Source organism: Dama dama, chromosome 3 (genome assembly GCF_033118175.1).
Source record: "Dama dama isolate Ldn47 chromosome 3, ASM3311817v1, whole genome shotgun sequence".
NCBI lineage: Eukaryota > Metazoa > Chordata > Mammalia > Artiodactyla > Cervidae > Dama > Dama dama.
The window spans coordinates 62,770,534-62,788,564 of record NC_083683.1 but is presented as its reverse complement, the minus strand read 5'-3'; the positions used below and the strand labels follow the sequence as shown (position 1 = coordinate 62,788,564).

The 18,031-nt window shown below is 39.5% G+C and overlaps 1 protein-coding gene across 2 annotated transcripts in view; it reads left to right on the top strand.

Moving 5' to 3' along the window:
- Positions 1-18,031, top strand: part of HMGA2 (high mobility group AT-hook 2) — a 145,291-nt gene that overhangs the window by 113,909 nt on the left and 13,351 nt on the right. Inside the window, exon 4 of one of the 2 annotated variants that reach the window (XM_061130672.1) lies at positions 15,058-15,090. In XM_061130672.1, the coding sequence (XP_060986655.1) occupies positions 15,058-15,090 (33 nt within the window). Of the gene's footprint in view, positions 1-513; positions 1,929-15,057; positions 15,091-18,031 lie in introns of those variants that run through there. The other variant, XM_061130681.1, reaches the window with a different exon arrangement.

Here is an 18,031-nt window from a genome sequence, read left to right as displayed (position 1 = left end):
GGTGTTTGCTATGACCAGTGCGTTCTCTTGGCAAAACTCTGTTAAGCCTTTGTCCTGCTTCATTGGTAGTCATTAATTAAATTAAATAAAATATAGGTTCCTCTCAAAAGAAATCCCTGACAATAGTACTTTTAAAGCCTCGCTGTCTTTCCCAGCAGCCCAGGGTGTTTTGAAGACAGGAGAACAAGGAAAGTACTTTAAGCTGTGACATCTTGCAAGGGTGCAGTTAAGTGCTTTAGGCGCTGCATTCTTGATGCAGCGTCATATGACAGTAATATTATGAAAAAAAAAAGCTACAGGGAATTCTCATACATGCCCAACACATGTAGCTTTAATGTCCATATAGCTGGATCCATTCAACAAATGGGATCTAGGGGTCAGATGCAACTTGCAAGCCACTATTACTAAGCTGTTTTACCATTAAGTAATGGTTACTTGTTAATATGTGTTCTTTGTTCCTCTCTTAAATCTTTTGTTCCATTCTTTTTTTTTTTTTTTTTTTGGCCTTATAAGAATGTCGGGGGAAGACATCTCTATCCACAAATCAAGTGCTTTAAATAGCCAGGAGAGAGCTGAACAAAGGAAATCGAGCTAGATAACATCTTTGTAAAAAGTATTCCAATGAACTCTGCATCACACAATACAAAGGAAATTGCCATTGTCCTGTGCAAGTTAGGTGAACAAAGCACATAAAAAATCCTATTCTGGTTGCCTTGCATACTCCTGTGCTGCCGAATCCGGAATCTTGAAGGCCACAGAAGTGACACATTGGCAAATCAGAGATGAGGCGTTTTAAATTTATATTGCAGAGGATCCGGTAATCATTCACCAGAGCGAAACCCAGTTCTTTGATGTTGAACAATTCGAATCACAAGCCAGGAGGGCTGCTGCTGCTACTGCCTTTGCTGTTACTATTACTACTACACCACTCCCACCCGCCTGGTGCTGTTAAATAATGTTTATGACGTTTTTACAGCCGGCAATTGCGCCATGCATTGTAGAGACGTTAATCAGTTTTAATCACCCCAACCACCCAGTGGGGGCATCGACGTTAGACTAATTAGGAAATTGAGGTTTAAGTTGCTACCAAGTCACAGGGCTTGTGCATGACTGGTCTAGACCTGATTTCAAAGGCCTTTCTGGTGCTAAAGTTTCTTTTCCACCCCCGCCTTAAACTTCCTTTGCATGCATGTGTCTGTGTGTGTGTGTGTGTGTGTGTGTGTGTGTGTGTGGAGGGACTACTCTATAGGGTACCAACACGTCACCTCCAAAGCTTGACAAAGTAAATAGAGTTCCTTGGGGGAGAATTGCTCAAGGCCAAAGAGCTGCCTCTGGAGTATTCCAAAGCAGCTTCCACATCCTGAAAACAGCAACTACAATCAAAGATAGCCCCTTACAAATATACTTCCTTTATTTAAAAAAAAAAAAAAAACTACTACCACCAACAGTCCTTCCTAAGATCAGAGATACACACACGGATCTGGCAATAAGCCCAGACATGTCAAAACATGTATTATCTAGAGCCAAGACTTGAATCCCACTGTCCTACAGAGAGACAAGCATCCCATTTAGAGAGAGAACTCATTCACCGAGTAGATACACTCCCCTGCTGCAGTGACAGGGAGGTGGAGGAGCAGCGTAGAGCAAAAAGAAGTTATGAGCAGGCAGCCGAAGGCCCCCAGCACACCCACAGGAACCCCAGCCCAGGTTCTGCTTCCCTTCAGGTCAGCCGGGCAGTACTCCGGTTGACTCTCGTTAAAAGTCAATCGATATTTAGTCAGCTTCCAGAATATGGGCAGAAGCTCCTGTGAGTTATTTCCTCCCCATCTCTGGAATCCCTTTTGGACATGACCAATGAGTTGCAGCTGGTCTTTAGGCAGCGCGGCACACTCATTAATTGGCCATCAGGAACAGCTTACACCCTTCGGTCCATGATGAAATGAACTCAGATCTGGATTCACCAAACGCAAATTCCAAACAGGCTGGGAAAGCAAAAACCACCTACGACCGTCTCTATAATAATCGTAAAACTACAATGTGTACAGTCTACAAAGAAGCGTGTTCTTCTTCTATCTCCTGTGAAAAGGCTTGACAAAGACAAAAGCTTTTTATGCACTCGAGTAGGACAAACAGCGCAAAGAAAAATCTTGTGCAGCTGACTTCAGAGTCAAGAGGGCACTTCGTGGCAGCGCTCAAAGACAGAGAGAAAGGCACAGGGAAGAGTGAAATACTCAAAGCCAACTGATTGCTATTGTAGATCCAGTCCCTCTTTTCCTTTGTTCACAGTGACCCTTTTCCTTGCTCAGGGGTAAGTCTGATTTGTCAGAGCTGGTGGGTGATTCCATTCCTCTGGCAGGAGGAAAGAAGAGCAGTCTGCTTGGAACCATAGGACACTGTCTCTCCTCCTGGAGTCATCGACTTTCCTGAAAGTGCCAACAGGAACAGTCATACTGGTCTTGTAACTCTGGGGGAGATACACTGAGAACAAATATAAGGTGGCAGAGCAGAAGGCTAGAAAGAACTTGATGACCCAAGGATTTTACCAACTGAATTTAACCTGCTAAATCAACCAGTTCTGAAGAGGCATCATCTCCAGGCTTTCTGTTCATCATCATAACATCCTTGGGACTTCCCTGGTGGTCCAGTGGTTAAGCCTTCACCTTCCAAGGCAGGGGACACGGGTTCAATCCCTGGTGGAGGAGCTATGATCCCCCAGGCCTCAGGGCCAAAATAGCAAAATGTAAAAGCAGAAGAAATATTGCAACAAATTTAATAAAGACTTTAAAACTGGTGCTTCTCAAAAGAAAAAATTCCTTTTAATCCTTAAAAAGACAGTTGAGTAATTCAGCAGGTTAAATCCCCTATTGTATTCAAGAGCATACAAGAAGAATTTTCTTTGCCAGGCAGGATACTTGAGGTTCATCAGAATTCATTATCTGCATTTTTATAGATTGTTTAAAAAGCTTTTGTTACCCTTCCCCACATATGCTGATCTACAGGGGTATAAAGTCATATTTAATGTGTCTTTTCATGTTTCTAAAAACATATCCATGTCCCTCTCCTCTTTTTTCTTGGATCCGTGAAAATAAACCTCTCTCATGTCAACTACCTTGTAGGAGCCTTGTTGGAGGGAAGCATTGTAGTTTAACCATTGTTTTCCTATGACGATATTTCTCAGAGTACCAGCCAGAAGACCATGTTGCTTATTTATGAAACAGGTTACTAAATCCGTCCTGAATCTAGGAGTGGAGTCAGGAATCTGCATTTCTCTAGCATTCTTCTATGAGATCTATGAAAGGTTATCACCACCACCTGAGGAAGAGAAGTTAGAAGAGGAGGAGGACCTTCTCCAGGCAATGAGAAGGCATAGAAATCAGTCAAAAACCTTTTTTGAAGGTTTACTCCATGCAGAAGACAAGAAGTATGCTAGGAGCTGAGTCAGGTGGGTGGGCAATTTCCCTGGGAATTTTCCATTGGTGGCGTGATCTGCTTAGCGTTTGCAGATACACATCTCTGAGGTTGGAGCATGGCGGGTCATCATAGCTTTGACTAGTAATTGTACCTTAATGTAAATATATATAAATATTATACATCTATATGTGGCTTTAAATGGAGTGTTTAAAATGACTTCTTCTGTATGGCGATGTGTATTTACATATATCATGGGTAAAAAATACGTGTCACGGGTGGTCACATTCCAAAGAAATGAACACATGCACAAAAGCACCCGCCAGTGAATGCAGAGACCATACATACAGGGGATTAAAGGGGGATTCCTTGAGCAGAAAGCCACAGGAAGGAGGTTCGAGAGAGAAGGGACATACATATAGCTATGGCTGATTCGTGTTGCTGTATGGCAGAAACACAATATTGAAAGCAATTATACTGCAATTAAAAATAAATAAATGTAAATATTAAAAAGAGAAAGAAAGCCACAAGGAATGAGGAGAGCTGTCTGATGATGTAGATGAGCAGCTGGATGGAAGGACCAGTATGGCATCTGATGAGAAGCAGGCATCTTTATTCTTCCTCACGTTTTGCTTACAGACAATAATACATGAAATTGTTAACACCATAGGGATAGGAACTGTGTCTATTATTTCCTATATCGTAGACACCATGGAATTTATAGCTAATGTTTTTAACACCATCACATAATAGAGCATGTAATAAACAGGGGGGAAGAAAGCAAAAGTAATTTATTAGCATTTATCACAAAAAATCTTAGCTTTCACAATTCTGCCTGAATTTTTTTCCATGAACTTTTCAAAGAGAATAAAGGAAATAAAAGGATTAAGGAAAGTGTATATATATATATTTGTGTGTGTATGTGTGTGTAGGTATATATAGTTATATACACATATATATATATGAATAGCAGGGCAGGATTTCAACTTTTATAGAAATCTAGTGAGAAACAAGCTGCTATTTATATTTCTAAAATATCTTGAGACTTTTGACAAAACTTTTCAGAACTACTGAAAGTGGTTTTCTGATACTGACTTCTCCTTTAAGAACATTAGAAGCATTCAGTTGAACTAAGATCTTTTAATATTGTTACATTAAAATTCAGTTTTTCCTCTTATTTGATCATTTTTCTTCTCAGTGAAGGCATAGCCCCAGAAAGCTAGATCTTTATGATCTTTTTAAACGTATGCTGTTTTTATGGATGATGGTTGCTTATAGCACTGATTTTTAATAAGAAAAGCACAGAATAAGCAGATTGCTGCAGCAGCGTGGGATGATAGAAGGAGCAAAAGATCTGGAACCACGTGGCCTGCGTTCCAGTTGTGGCCTCATTATGTACTGGCCCTTCTAAGTCCCTGAGTGTCTTTAGGGTTCTGCTTCCTCATGTATAAATCTGAACAGTGGTACTTTTCCGCAGATGGCTGTTGTGGAGTAAATCAGACAGTACACATCAGATCACTTTGTAAAATGTATTATTTTTGTTATTGTTCCTCTATGATCAATCGAAATAGAAAGTGCAGCGTCATATCACCTTACCCTGAATTGTAATGAAAGAAAGTTTGATTCAGCGGGTATGATCATGAAACAAAGTTCAGAGAGACATTTCTGCAACGGTCAAAACAAATACATAGTTTTTAGGATGACAATATAGCGATGCTAGGGTCATCCGTTGTAGAGCAGTTGAGCTGAGTTAGGTAGTTTAGGGGGTTGGTTGACTGAGACTCCCTTAAGTTTTAAATAGAGACTTTGGAGACAAGCCCAATGAAATGTGAGGTTTTTCTGAAGAAGGAAGGGAGACATTTTAATTTACGGATTCTGAAGAAAGGGACATTAATCCAGAGAAAACCTCCAGGGAGCATCCAGGAAGCAGGTATTCTCTGGAAAGACGGGTGTGCTGGGTACACTCTGGAAGTGTGAGAATGTGAAAGAAAGAGAACTCACTTCTACAACTGCTTAAAACGTTAAAGGATTTAAGCTAATGTTCGGGAATAGTTAACATTTCTCGGATTGAATATTAAACTTCCTCCAAGGAAAACAACTCAACTGCTAAAGTCAGCCCTAGGCTAATGCCAAGAAAATACTGCTAAATTAGGGTTCTAGGAGAGAGATGACTCAGTTAAGTATCGTAGAGCTCTCAACCCATAAACTATCCCTTTGTAGTCCTTGAGAGCATAAGAGATTACAAATAAATTTACTGACTCTTTCCTTAAGGAAAGGAAATGCCTAAAATCATGATTCAGCTTTTTAAATTCGGTTTCCATGTGTAACTAGTAGAGCTGCTGGGAAATGCTGGCTCCTCAAATCATTTTGTAAAACCATTTTTTTTTTAATTTTATTGGAATATGGTTGATTTACAGTGATGTCAGTTTCTGCTGTAGAGCAAAGTGAATCAGTTATGCATAGACATATATCCAATGGTTTTAGATTCTTTTCCCATATAGGTCATTACAGAATTTTGAGAAGGGTTCCCTGTGCTACACAGTAGGTCCTTGTTAGTAACCTATTTTATATATAGTAGTGGTAAATAAACCACTTTAAAATGGTTTATCCTACAACCCCAACAGATCTTCTCAGTATCAAAGAAGGTTTCTGAGTATTGATTCTAAACCTCTCTCATTAAAATAAAAGTAATTAGAACTACTTAAAAGTCACATGATCTCTATCTTATGCACATGGACAAACACACAAGAAAAGGTATTACATGGGATATAAAAAATTGTGTCTCTAGTTCAGCAAGTCCAAATCCAATTTCACATAATCACTCTGAATAATCTGTCAGATGTTAAGAAGACGTTGTGTCTCAAGTAGACTTTCAAGTATGTCTCCAACAGATTTGGAGTATTGATTATTGATCACCTCCTCACAAGGAGTCAGACATGACTGAGCAACTAACACAAACACACAACACAATCCTATAGTACACAATTTAATTTCCATTATCTCATAGATGTCTGCGTTATCCATTATTGAACATTAGTCTTGAACTGTCAGGCTAAAGTTGACATTAACTAAAGTTTGAATTTAGTCCATAGCATCTATGCACATGTGTTTGATTTGTCAAAACCCAACAGCATAATGTTTCACATATTTACTCATTTTCCTTTGGTGCTGCTTGCCATGTGTGCCTTTGCAAAGTGAACTAGCTTTGTGAATGGTTATAGAGAGAAAAAAAGAAATATGTAAAGAGAATAAATAAATAATTTGCATCTTTAAAAAATACATAGTGTTTCTGTCTAAAAATATTGTGTGATGAGGAAATAGGTCTGAAACAAGAGTAATTCTTTTTCCGTGAAGCAACACTAACCTTGCAGTTTTTACTCAGCTCCTTTGCGTAAGGATGGATTCTTCCCCCCAAATCTTGGAGAATTATAAAAATTGAAATGAAAAGTTGACTCTCGAGACGATGTATTCCTTTACCCCACCTGTGTGTAACTGTCTACTTCAGAATGCTTTATATCCCCAAAGTGCAGCCATCTTCTCTAAGATAACAATGCTTGTTAAATGCTGCAACTCAGGAGCATACCAAAGTATCATTTAAAAATTAGCCATAATTTTAACAACACTCCCACCATTGCTGCATTTTGTTTTGTTTTCTGATTTTTTTAAACTTAATTCTAATCTTTAACTTTACAAACTGAAACCAAAGAAAACACTGTGCTTCTATCTGTATTTTTTGTGATAGAGATGAATGATATTTTAACTCTACATCAAGTCTTCAAATTTCTTGTGTTTTCTTTTCTTCAGTGAACTTACCTCTGCTTTCTCATGTTCCCCATTAGAAGGGAAAATAGCTCTTCTTTCTTATAATTATCCTTTTTTGTAATTTGATGAACATGCTTCTCTATGTTTGATTGCATTGAACATAGGAGAAAATTAATCTAAATGCACTTTATCCTCTTTAATATCTATTTCCTCATTTGTCTCCCAGTTAGACACTAGGATTCTTGAGACTAGGAAACATTTCTTATTCATTTTGTATACCCAGTCCCCATCTGATGTATACTTTATCATGTATCAATTCAAATTTGATAAGCCAGTGAATAACTTCATCAGGTCAAATTGTAAAAGGTTGGCTTTTACAACTAATCAGGACACTGAGGTTTTTAAAGAATTCCTCATTGATCTTTCTCCTCCATTCTGAAGGTACCAGAAAGGTACCAGAAGTCAGAAAGGTACCTAAAACTCCACAGTATTAGCTCCCAAATCTGTGTTCATGAGAACTGCGGTGGCTCACTGCCATACACACACAGGCTGATGTTAATAAACACGAACTAGAGCAGATTGTGACTGTTCTCATCCTTGAACAGATTAAACAAGGCCAGCTGCAGTGAGGGCACTTTGCTATAATAATCCAATAAATACTTTTGAAATGATGCTTACTTTTGTCTTTTGCATTAAGTTCAAGAGTAAAGCCAAGTAGAGTGGAAAATAAAGAACACCTCCCCTTCCCCCCGATACCAAGCAAAAATTCCAGAGATTTTGCCAAAACTCCACATAGATTTATCACTTGTTAGGAGACTTTGTACAGAGAACTACAAAATCTCCTTTACGTTCTAAGGGCCAGATGTTACTGTCAAATTGTAACCACTCGGGGCTACATGTGTATACACATTGCACCGTCATCTCTGAGTGCACACGGGAGGGACAAGACATAGAAGTTGTGATCCAACCTAGGCTTTTTCTGAGCTGAAGAAAAATTGACATTAACTACTTAATTATGGTGGATATATTCTCCTTTACGAAGGCCTCCCACCACTAGGAGGCAGGATCCTTCTCAGCTTGAAGAAGCTGTCAATATAGAAAGACTCTCAAACCAATAAGAGTGGTATATGCAATAGGCAGGACTTCCCTGGTGGTTCAGATGGTAAAGAATCTACCTGCAATGCAGTTAGGCCAAGGTTCGATCCCTGCCTGGGTCGGGAAGATCCCCTGGAGAAGGGAATGGCAACCCACTCCAGTATTCTTGCCTGGAGAATTCCATGAACAGAGGAGCCTGGTAGGTTCCATTGGGTCTCAAAGTGTTGGACACAACTGAGCGACTAACGCATTCATTAGGCAAGGGATTTGTATAGCTACAGCTAAGTTTCATCCTCACATTGTTGAACCAACATTTGATCTGAAATTCTTCAAACTTCAGACACATCGTCCTATCTAATTAACAGAAACATTCCTCGAGTGCTTAGTCTCTCTGCTATGTCTGACTCTGCGACCCCATGGGCTGTAGCTCACCAAGCTACTCTGTCCATGGGGATTCTCCAGGCAAGAATACAGGAATAGGTTGCCATGTCCTCCTCCAGGGGATCTTCCCAACCCAGGGATCAAACCCAGGTCTCCCACATTGCAGGCAGATTCCTTATGGTCTGAGCCACCAGGGAAGCCCGAGGTGATTCCTTAGGTAAATCAAATAACTTTTTGACCACTTGGTGTTAGAGAATACTCTGAACTCAACTTCCCTATAGTGATGTCACTGAGAGTTGACCATTCATTTTTAAATTTGTTTTTATTTACTTATCTATTTTTGGCAGTGCCATACAGAATATTAGTTCCCGGACCAGAGATTGAGCCCATGCCGCCTACAATGAAAGTACAGAATCTTAACCACTGGACCACCAGGGAAGTCCTGACCATTCATTTTTAAATTGAATTAGAAGCCACCATGGGCTTCCCTGGCAGTTCATTGGTAAAGAACACACCTGCCAATGCAGAAGACACAGGTTTGATCCTTGGGTCATGAAGACCCCCTGGAGAAGGAAATGGCAGCTCACTCCAGTACTTTTGCCTGAGAAATCCCATGGACAGAGGAGCTGGGCAGGGGGTGGGGTGTTGGGGTGGAGGTTACAGTCCTTAGGGTCTCAAAAGAATCGGACTTCTTAGTGACGAAACAACAAGAAGAAGTCACCTCAGGCAGAAGACAAATCTGATTGCACTTGTGTGGTTACAAACATAATCATAAGCGCCTCTATTTCAATTAAGCCATAAAGGACTCTTTGGGAAGTTTAAAAACAAACATCTTTTTTAGCGGGATACCATATTTAATTAAAAATTTTAAATAACTGAGCTTATCCTGTAAGCTGTTATTTTGTGAGATGTGAAAGGCCCCTAAAATGTAACTTTCATTTAGAAATAAGAGTTAATATTTTAGGGGCCATTCACATCTCACAAAAGAAATGAGGATTTTAAAATTCTTGTAAAAGATTTTTAAATTCTTTAAAATTTAAAAATCCCATAATAAACAGTTAGGGGATGGATCTGTCTTGCCCTGTACTGCTATGAGAATGAAAGAAGGGTCAACATGAAAAAAAAAGAGTATGTGCTAGGGAACAGAGGTACCTCTTAACTGAACAATGGTCTAATGATTTTAAAAGCCAGTGGGCAAAACCATGTATTGCTAGCTGGCAATAAAACAAAGAATATAATCAGATTAAAAATTTGCTACTTACATAAAACCAAAAGACCCATTGCACGGAGATCCAGTAAAGGACTGTTTTCTTCCAAAGGTCAACTTAAAACCCTTTGCATAATAATCATCCTTACTTTACTAAACATTGTACCTCATTAACCTCAAGATGTTAAGCCCAATTCAAGCTTCTTTTCATTTAATGTTTAGGTTAGTATTGAAGTAAACTACTAATGTTCAGGTTCTTTATTATGAAGGATTTTCTTTCAATACCTACTAGAAGGGGTGGCTTAGCAGCCTAGGCATCAGTTTTAAAATACCTAGACTCCCTGGAACCATAGGCTGGATTCTCAGGAGGACCGGGGAGCCCCTTAATTATGCTGAAATAAATTTCCTATACCAGTGTCTTTTTACAAAATGTTAAAAGCCAAAATACTCTGTGGACATTAAGAATTCAATCTTATTTCCCCTTTCATTTGGAGAAATACTGGTTTGCTGTATGATCTCAGAAATCCAAAAATAGGTTCTTTCCTTTTTCACATTCTTTGCACAATCTAGTTTAGTATGCTGTCTCCTAAGCTATTTACAGACTTTAACAGTAGTATTTATTTGCTTAAAGGTTGTACTTTCAATCTGGCTGCGCTAGTCCGATGTAAGGTTTAACCTGCAGAAAGCTGCATATTGACGTCCCCATGATTAGAGAAGGCCCTTCTTAATCTTTTTATGATTCATTCAATCGATGGGTTTTTTAATTGTCTTCACAGTTTTATTTAACATTAACTTAATTCAAAGCATTTCTTCAGAGTCCTTTGTTGTTGATATTCTTTTGTTCTGGGAGGAAGCTCTCTTCCACCAATTGTATTTCAGAAGTTAAAATGCCACTGTGGAATGAGAGACTTTCATTACAAGCTATTTGATAGGTGTAACGTCTTATAAGGAACTCAGAATCTCAGTGCAAGGCACGGTTGACATGCCACGTCTGCAGAGCACCTAAACTGCAAACTTCCCCACATGGACAGACTTAACTAAAGTGGAACCATCAGAACTGTCTAAATCAGCAACTTGGAGGGCTTTGCTATCTGTTCAATAGCACCCCCCTATAAGAGAGATGTGCTCGGACCCTCCACAGTAGGTAATGATAGAAGAATCTCCAAGTGGGGAGGGGGAGCAGCTGACCTTGTGGGACTGAGTCCTCCCCCCAGGTTCACTCCCCATCAGTAGGCTAGGAGAGTCAGAGCTGGCCCTGCTGACAAAACCCGGGGCCTTCCTGGCTGTGGTGGCGTGTGGAATCCCGAGAGATCCCCAAGAGCAGAGTGAATCTGGAGGTGGGAACCAAAGTCATGAAATAATAGCTTCTCCTCCGGGGCTGAATCAGATTCAACTTTTGTTTTTTTTAAAGAAAAGGTTGAGAACAGGTTTCCTCAGAGCATTATATAGGGGATTAAGAGAATTAGGAAACCCCGGTTGTTGTAGTTTTAGAAGATGATCTCAGGGGAGTTAATTAAATTCCCTCTGCCTTAGTTTCCCTCTGAGTGAATGAAAATAACAAGTCCTGAGTCCTTCCAGTCACAATGATACTGATTTTTAAAATAGATTTTAGCTTCTATACAGGAAATGCACGTGCAAAATATGACTCACTTCTTAAGGTGCAGGGAAATATACTGCCAACCACATTCCAGGTCCATCTGCACAGTTGATATTAGTCAGTTTTTATTAAAATATAGTGGTCGACTGTGGTTTCAATGACAAGAGCCCTACGGGGCACCTGGCTTCTAGGTATTTAAGTTAGTAGGTGCCCCAAGGAAGATAAGAGATTTGCAGTTTGGTGTCCCCGAAGATTTTCAGACAGCAGTTTGTTTCCTCTCACTTTTTATGAATGGCTGTAGTATTGTGCTTCCGTCTGCATTTTCTTCCCAAAGCCATTCATAAAAATAAAAAACAAAACAAAATAACAACAACGGAAAACGGCGGCGGCGGCACAGTCTGGAGCCATTGGGTGCCAGAGGCTAGGCAGACATCCCGGCAGCCACGGCCCCAACCAGCATTGAAAGTCCTCAAGGGTCTGTTTGTTTGGTGGTCTGAAAAGTATGAAGTGCTGTGTGGAAGGGCAGCTGGAAGAAGTTCTGTGACACGGACTAGGCCGGGAGCCAGGGCTGGCAGGGTTTCAGACATTGTCTTTCCCCTCATTGAAGTGTCAGGACCTAATTCATGGAAAATTGGGCGAGCTGGCAGCCCTTTCAGAGGATTTCATTGAGCCCCGCAGTGTGCAGGAGTCACATGAATGCGGGCTCCTCAGCCAAGAAGGGAGGGGGACTTCTGAGCAGGAGGAACCGGTCAGCCTGCAAGAATGTGTGGGGATTTGAAACGATCTGGGAGTAAGCAGTGTACAGGTGTAATCGGCAGGGAAAAAAAGGGGGAGGAAGAAAAGTGGTCTGTTCTCACAAACGACTCTTTTGAAATGAATACTCTCTGAGCGCTCAGAGAGTATTCTTGAATCCTAAGAGGCAAAGAAGTCCTAATCATTCTCGGTTGGATTCCACCTGGAGAACACATCATCTCAGAACCTGGGCTTTTATGATGTCATCTCTACTGTGATTTAAAGTCAGAGGGAAGAACTTTTGGGTTTTTTTTTTTTTTTTCCAGTAAACAAAAGTATTTTGCCTTTCTTTTGTGTTTATCTTGTTCATCTACAAAATTAAAAGCTCTGATTTTCTTTTTTTTTTTTTAATAAAACACATCTACTACAGCAGCAGTAAGACATGACACCATCACTAAAAGGAAGGAAAATTAATAGAAGTTCTACCCCTTCACGATAAGAGTGAACTTACCTTAACTTCTGTTATCTGGGAGAAATGTAGCAAGTTTCTTTCTTTCATTTGTACCACAGAAGCGTGTCATTGCCCACATCTGGGTGGTGGTTCAGTTGTATTTGCAAATCTCAGTGATGTGTGTGTGTGCATGCTAAGTCGCTTCAGTCGTGAAGCGACCTACTCTTTGAGACCCTGTGGACTGAAGCCTGCCAGGCTCCTCTATCCATGGGATTCTTCAAGCAAGAACACTGGAGTGGGTTGCCATGCCCTCCTCCAGGGGATCTTCCTGACCCAGGGATGGAACCCACATCTCTTATGTCTTCTACAATGGCAGGCGGGTTCTTTACCACTAGCACCACCTGGGAAGCCTAGATAGAATAAATAAATAAGGCTTATATTCAAACATGAGAGTGAGCACTGGAAGTAATTCATTAAAAATTTGCGGCTTCATGGGACTTCCCTGGTGCTCCAGTGGTTAAGACCCCATGTTCTCAATGCAGGGGGCACAGGTTCAATCCCTGGTCAGAGAACTAAGATCCTGCCTGCCCCAGGGTGCACCCCCAAGAAAAATGGGCTTCATATCCACCTTTTACAGCAACAAAGAATAACTTAAATGTTTTTCTAATATGCTAAATATTGAACAGCTAACAGGCTGGACAGAAAACAGTTTGCTCAGATAGTTCACTCAAAAAGGGGGACTTTGCACTACATCCAGAATTAAATAGACATGATAGAGATTTGCAGATACAGATATGACAAAATATTCTGCAAATGGTACCATCAAGAAAGCGAATGAACCCACAGAATGGGGGAAAAAAAATTGCACATCAGATTCTGATAAGAAACTTGTATCCAGAACATATAAAGAACTTATAACTCAATAATGAATAGACAAATACAGTTTTTAAAGATTCGAATAGACATTTCTCTAAAGAAGATATACAAATGACCAAAAGGCACATGAAAAGATGGTCAACATTATCAGCCATTAGGAATATTCAAATCAGAACCACAATGACATTTGCCTTCACACCAGCAGGATGTAAAGAGACGGTAGCAAGTGTGAGCATGTATGGGGAGCAATTGGAATCCTCCTACATTGCTGATGAGACTATAAAATGATGAGGCTGCTTTGGAAAACTATCTGACAGCTCTTTAAAAAGCTTAACAGTTAACCTCTATGACCAAGAAATGCCACTCCTAGCTGTATACCTAAGCGAAATAAAAACTTGTACACCCGAAAACTCATACATGGATGTTCATAGTAGCATCATTCATGATAGCCAAAAGTTGGAAACAACCCAGATGTGCATGAACTGATGGATGTGTAAACAAAATATATCCATACAAGGGAATATTATTTGTCAATAAAAAGAAATGAATTACTGGGGCTTCCCTTGTGGACCAGTGGTTAAGACTCCATGTTTCCAATGCAGGGGGCACAGTTCACTCCCTGGTCAGGGAACTAAGATCCCACATGCTACACCACCAAAAGATAGGTAAATAAATAAAATTATTAAAAAGAATGAATTACTGATACATGCTATAGCATGAATAATCCTAGGAAACATTTTAAGTGAAAGAAGACCATATATTCTATGATTATAAAAGATACAAAAGACTGTATGTTTACGTGACATGTCCAGAATAGGCAAAGTTACAGGTGGTAGTAAAGATAACAAATCTGCCTGCCAATGCAGAGATGCAGGTTCCTTCCCTGGGTCAGGAAGATGCCTTGGAGAAGGAAATGGCAACCTACTCCAGTATTCTTGCCCGGGAAATTCCATGGACAGAAGAGCCTGATGGGCTACAGTCTGTAGGGTTGCAAAGAGTCAGACATGACTGAACACACACATGTAGAGACAGAAAGTAGGTTAGTAATTGACTGGGGACTGGAGGTTGGCTAGAGGGGGAAGACGGAATGGGAGTGGGTGACAATGGATGGGTTTCTTTCCGAAGAGGTGAAATCTTCTAAAATTGGATAGTGGTGAGACTTGTACTACCTTCAGACTATGCTAAAAAGCTTAGATGTATACACTTCATGTGGGTGACTTTTGTGGTATATAAATTATATCTCAATAAAGCTGAGTTTTTTTAAACAAAATTGTAGCAAATTAAGCCCTTTCACTTCCTAAGTTTTGTGATATGCTAGCTAAAACAAAGTGAATAGAATAGCAAGTTTATTTTGATGTAACTGCTATGTATTACAGACCTTAGTTGGGAATTGTTTTAAACATCCTTTAACCTGAAAGAAACCATTTGAAGAAACTTTCGTCTCCGCAAACAAGTGTCAATATTTAGAACATATATGCTTAATTATTCTCATTGTGTGTGTTTCCTTTTAAATTATAACAATTCTTTTTTTTTTTTTTTCTTTCTTAGCCACAACAAGTTGTTCAGAAGAAGCCTGCTCAGGTAAGAGACAGTCATTGTGATTTTTTTCTCCCAATTAATGTAAAAAGTAAGACAAAAAAAAACATGACCCCAAATAATCTTTATTTAGTCTTTCTCTAGTTTTGATTATGTCAGCATTGTAGTGTTCTTGAAAACTGATTGTATCCTTCAGACATAGTCAAGAATATATAGTCTGAGGTTTTCAAAAATTCTGAAAGACGCCAAGACCTAAAGTATACAAAGCAAATAAAAATACTTTTAAAAATAAACCCTTTTAGTGCCTCATATAAAACAAATACTTAATCTTCTGAGGTGTTTTGCCCATACTTAAACATCGAATTTTGTCCTTTCCATCTAACGATCCACATCCCATTGACTCAATACAGGACTTATTAGCTGCAAAGTATATCATGATCCATGACTGGAAACATATCTGTTCATTGACTTATTCCCCCCAAAGGAGGCTTGGAAATTGAGAAATTGTTATACTAATTTTGCTATTGATGAACTCTCCGATCTTAGCTGAATGAGTCTCTGAAGTCTTTGGCAACATCAAAATTAGGAACCTTCTCTTGTTCCATATGCCTGGAGTTCCTTGTCCCAATTATAATCTGTACTTAGAAGCATAAGAATCATGTTTATTAAGAAAGTATGTCTTGAATAATAAATTAAAATATAAAAATGTCTTGCTGTTCTCCCTTTTGGGATTGAAAGAGATGCACAGGAGACCTAGGTATATCATGTAGAACCTACCGAAGTAAGTTATTAAGCAGTGTCACAGGTTACCAAGTTCTTTGTTGATCTTTCATATAATTTATCTGTAGGATCTTTTCCCTAGAATTCTCTAAAACTGTACCTTTTGCCCTGTTCTCTTGGGACAGTGTTGGTTTGCATGGAAAAGACAATCTCTTGTATCTACTGTTCTTTGCAAATGCAGCTTGAAAGAGAATTGAAGCTTCTAAACAAATATAAGCATACAGGATAAATGTATCTGAATAATTGCACATGTGCTTTAAAATAAAAATAGAGTTTCCATGAACAAAAAGTCATAATCATAGCTGTTCCCTTTCCTAAAAGCCAAGAGTGGTAGGGAACACTAAAAATAAGCACACGATGTTTCTAAGCAATATTAAACAGAACAAAATATAAACAAAAACTTGACATTTTTAAGTAGGAGATCCCAAATATATTATCCTCTCATTCTTCACTAGTAGGGAAATCAAGAGAAAATGAATTTATAATTCTGTGCATTGGAGTCAAAGTATATTCCTGTGTTCACTGTTACTTCACGGGCTGTGAATGACAAGTTAATAATCTTAGGTGGTCTGTTAAAGCTTTGATTCAGTCTCTGTTCTTGGGGTTGTAGGGAAGATAAGACAAACAAAACACAGTCACAGCATATTAGAAATGTGTAATGTAGTTCAGAGGTTCTTAGCCTTGGCTGCATGTTGGAATCACCTACAGATACCATTAATATAATTATGTATATCCAGCTGTATATATTAATATACACAGTTGACCCTTGAACAACATGGGTTTGAACTGTGATGGTCAACTTAAACGGGGATTTTTTTTTCACTAACTACTGCAGCACCACAGGATCCATAGTTGGTTTAATGGGTGGATGCAAAATCACGGGTATGGAGTGAGGACCAACTATAGGACTTGAGTATCCAAGGCAAATCCTGGAATCAGCCCTCCTCACATACTGAAGGACAGACAACTATAAATGTGTGTCCATCCTGAACCCTAGCCAGTGGTATATGCTGGAGTCGGCAATTATATCTCTTCCAGATTCTATATTTAGTGATGTCAAGTAGGTGACTTGAAATCCATTTTGGTGGGAGTAGTTACACCATGGAAATTGATATATACTACAAGTCAGGACTTTTATTTTCCTGGAGAGCAAGTTGTTGAACTTTTACCTGCATACCACTGGCCCCACCCTTCAGTGATACTGATTATTTGGTCTGGAAGCCCATGCATTAGTATTTTATGAACTCCTCAAGTGAGTCACGGAGAAGGAAATGGCAACCCACTCCAGTGTTCTTGCCTGGAGAATTCCGGGGATGGAGGAGCCTCTGGGCTGCCGTCTATGGGGTTGCACAGAGTCGGACACGACTGAAGAGACTTAGCAGCAGCAAGTGAGTCACGTAGAGCCATGGATGAAGATACTCAGTGAACACACTTGAGAAGACATTTGAACATTTGTTGAGCAAATGAGTGCACAATGCGAGTCTATATGAGGCACAGCGTGATACAGACGAATGAGTGGGATGCCCTGTGTCGCCTAAGGGCATGATCCTCAGAAGAGTTTTGATCTTGTTATTGTTTAGTTGCAGAAGGGAAAATGAAGACATAGATTATTCTTTAGGGAAAGAATAGAAGATGTTTTAGATGAGATGAATGGAATATTCAAAAGTAAAGAGGCAGAGACAGGAAAATCACTGGTGGAGGTTATCCGCTTGGCTGAAACTGATTACAAATTGGGCAATAATACACCAAGAAATGATGTAAGTGACATCAGACATTTTTGTCCCAAGAGAATCAGGAATATCAAAGAAATCACAGATGGATTGGGTTGGTCCTCACTCATCAGTCTTGCTGTCTTACAGACCATGCTCCAGATTTGCCCTTGAAAAGAGAGTTTAGACGCAGAAAAAAGAACATGAGCTCATTGGGCTTCCTAATCTATATTGCCTAAGGACACAGTGATGAATTATATAAACATGGGGACTACACGGAAGTTTGTGGAGGATAATGTAAATTTTACACCACATTCAAAAGAATCTCTTTCTTTTCCATCTGTTTCTGTCAAAATACCCTCCCGATGGCTTTTCCGTGTGGCAGTCTGGATTAACTCAGGCTTGTATCCTTTCTATCAACACTACTTCGAGGGGTTACATTCAGATTCTGTTTTGAGGTGGCAAAAATTTTAGCACAATTAAATATTTTACATCCA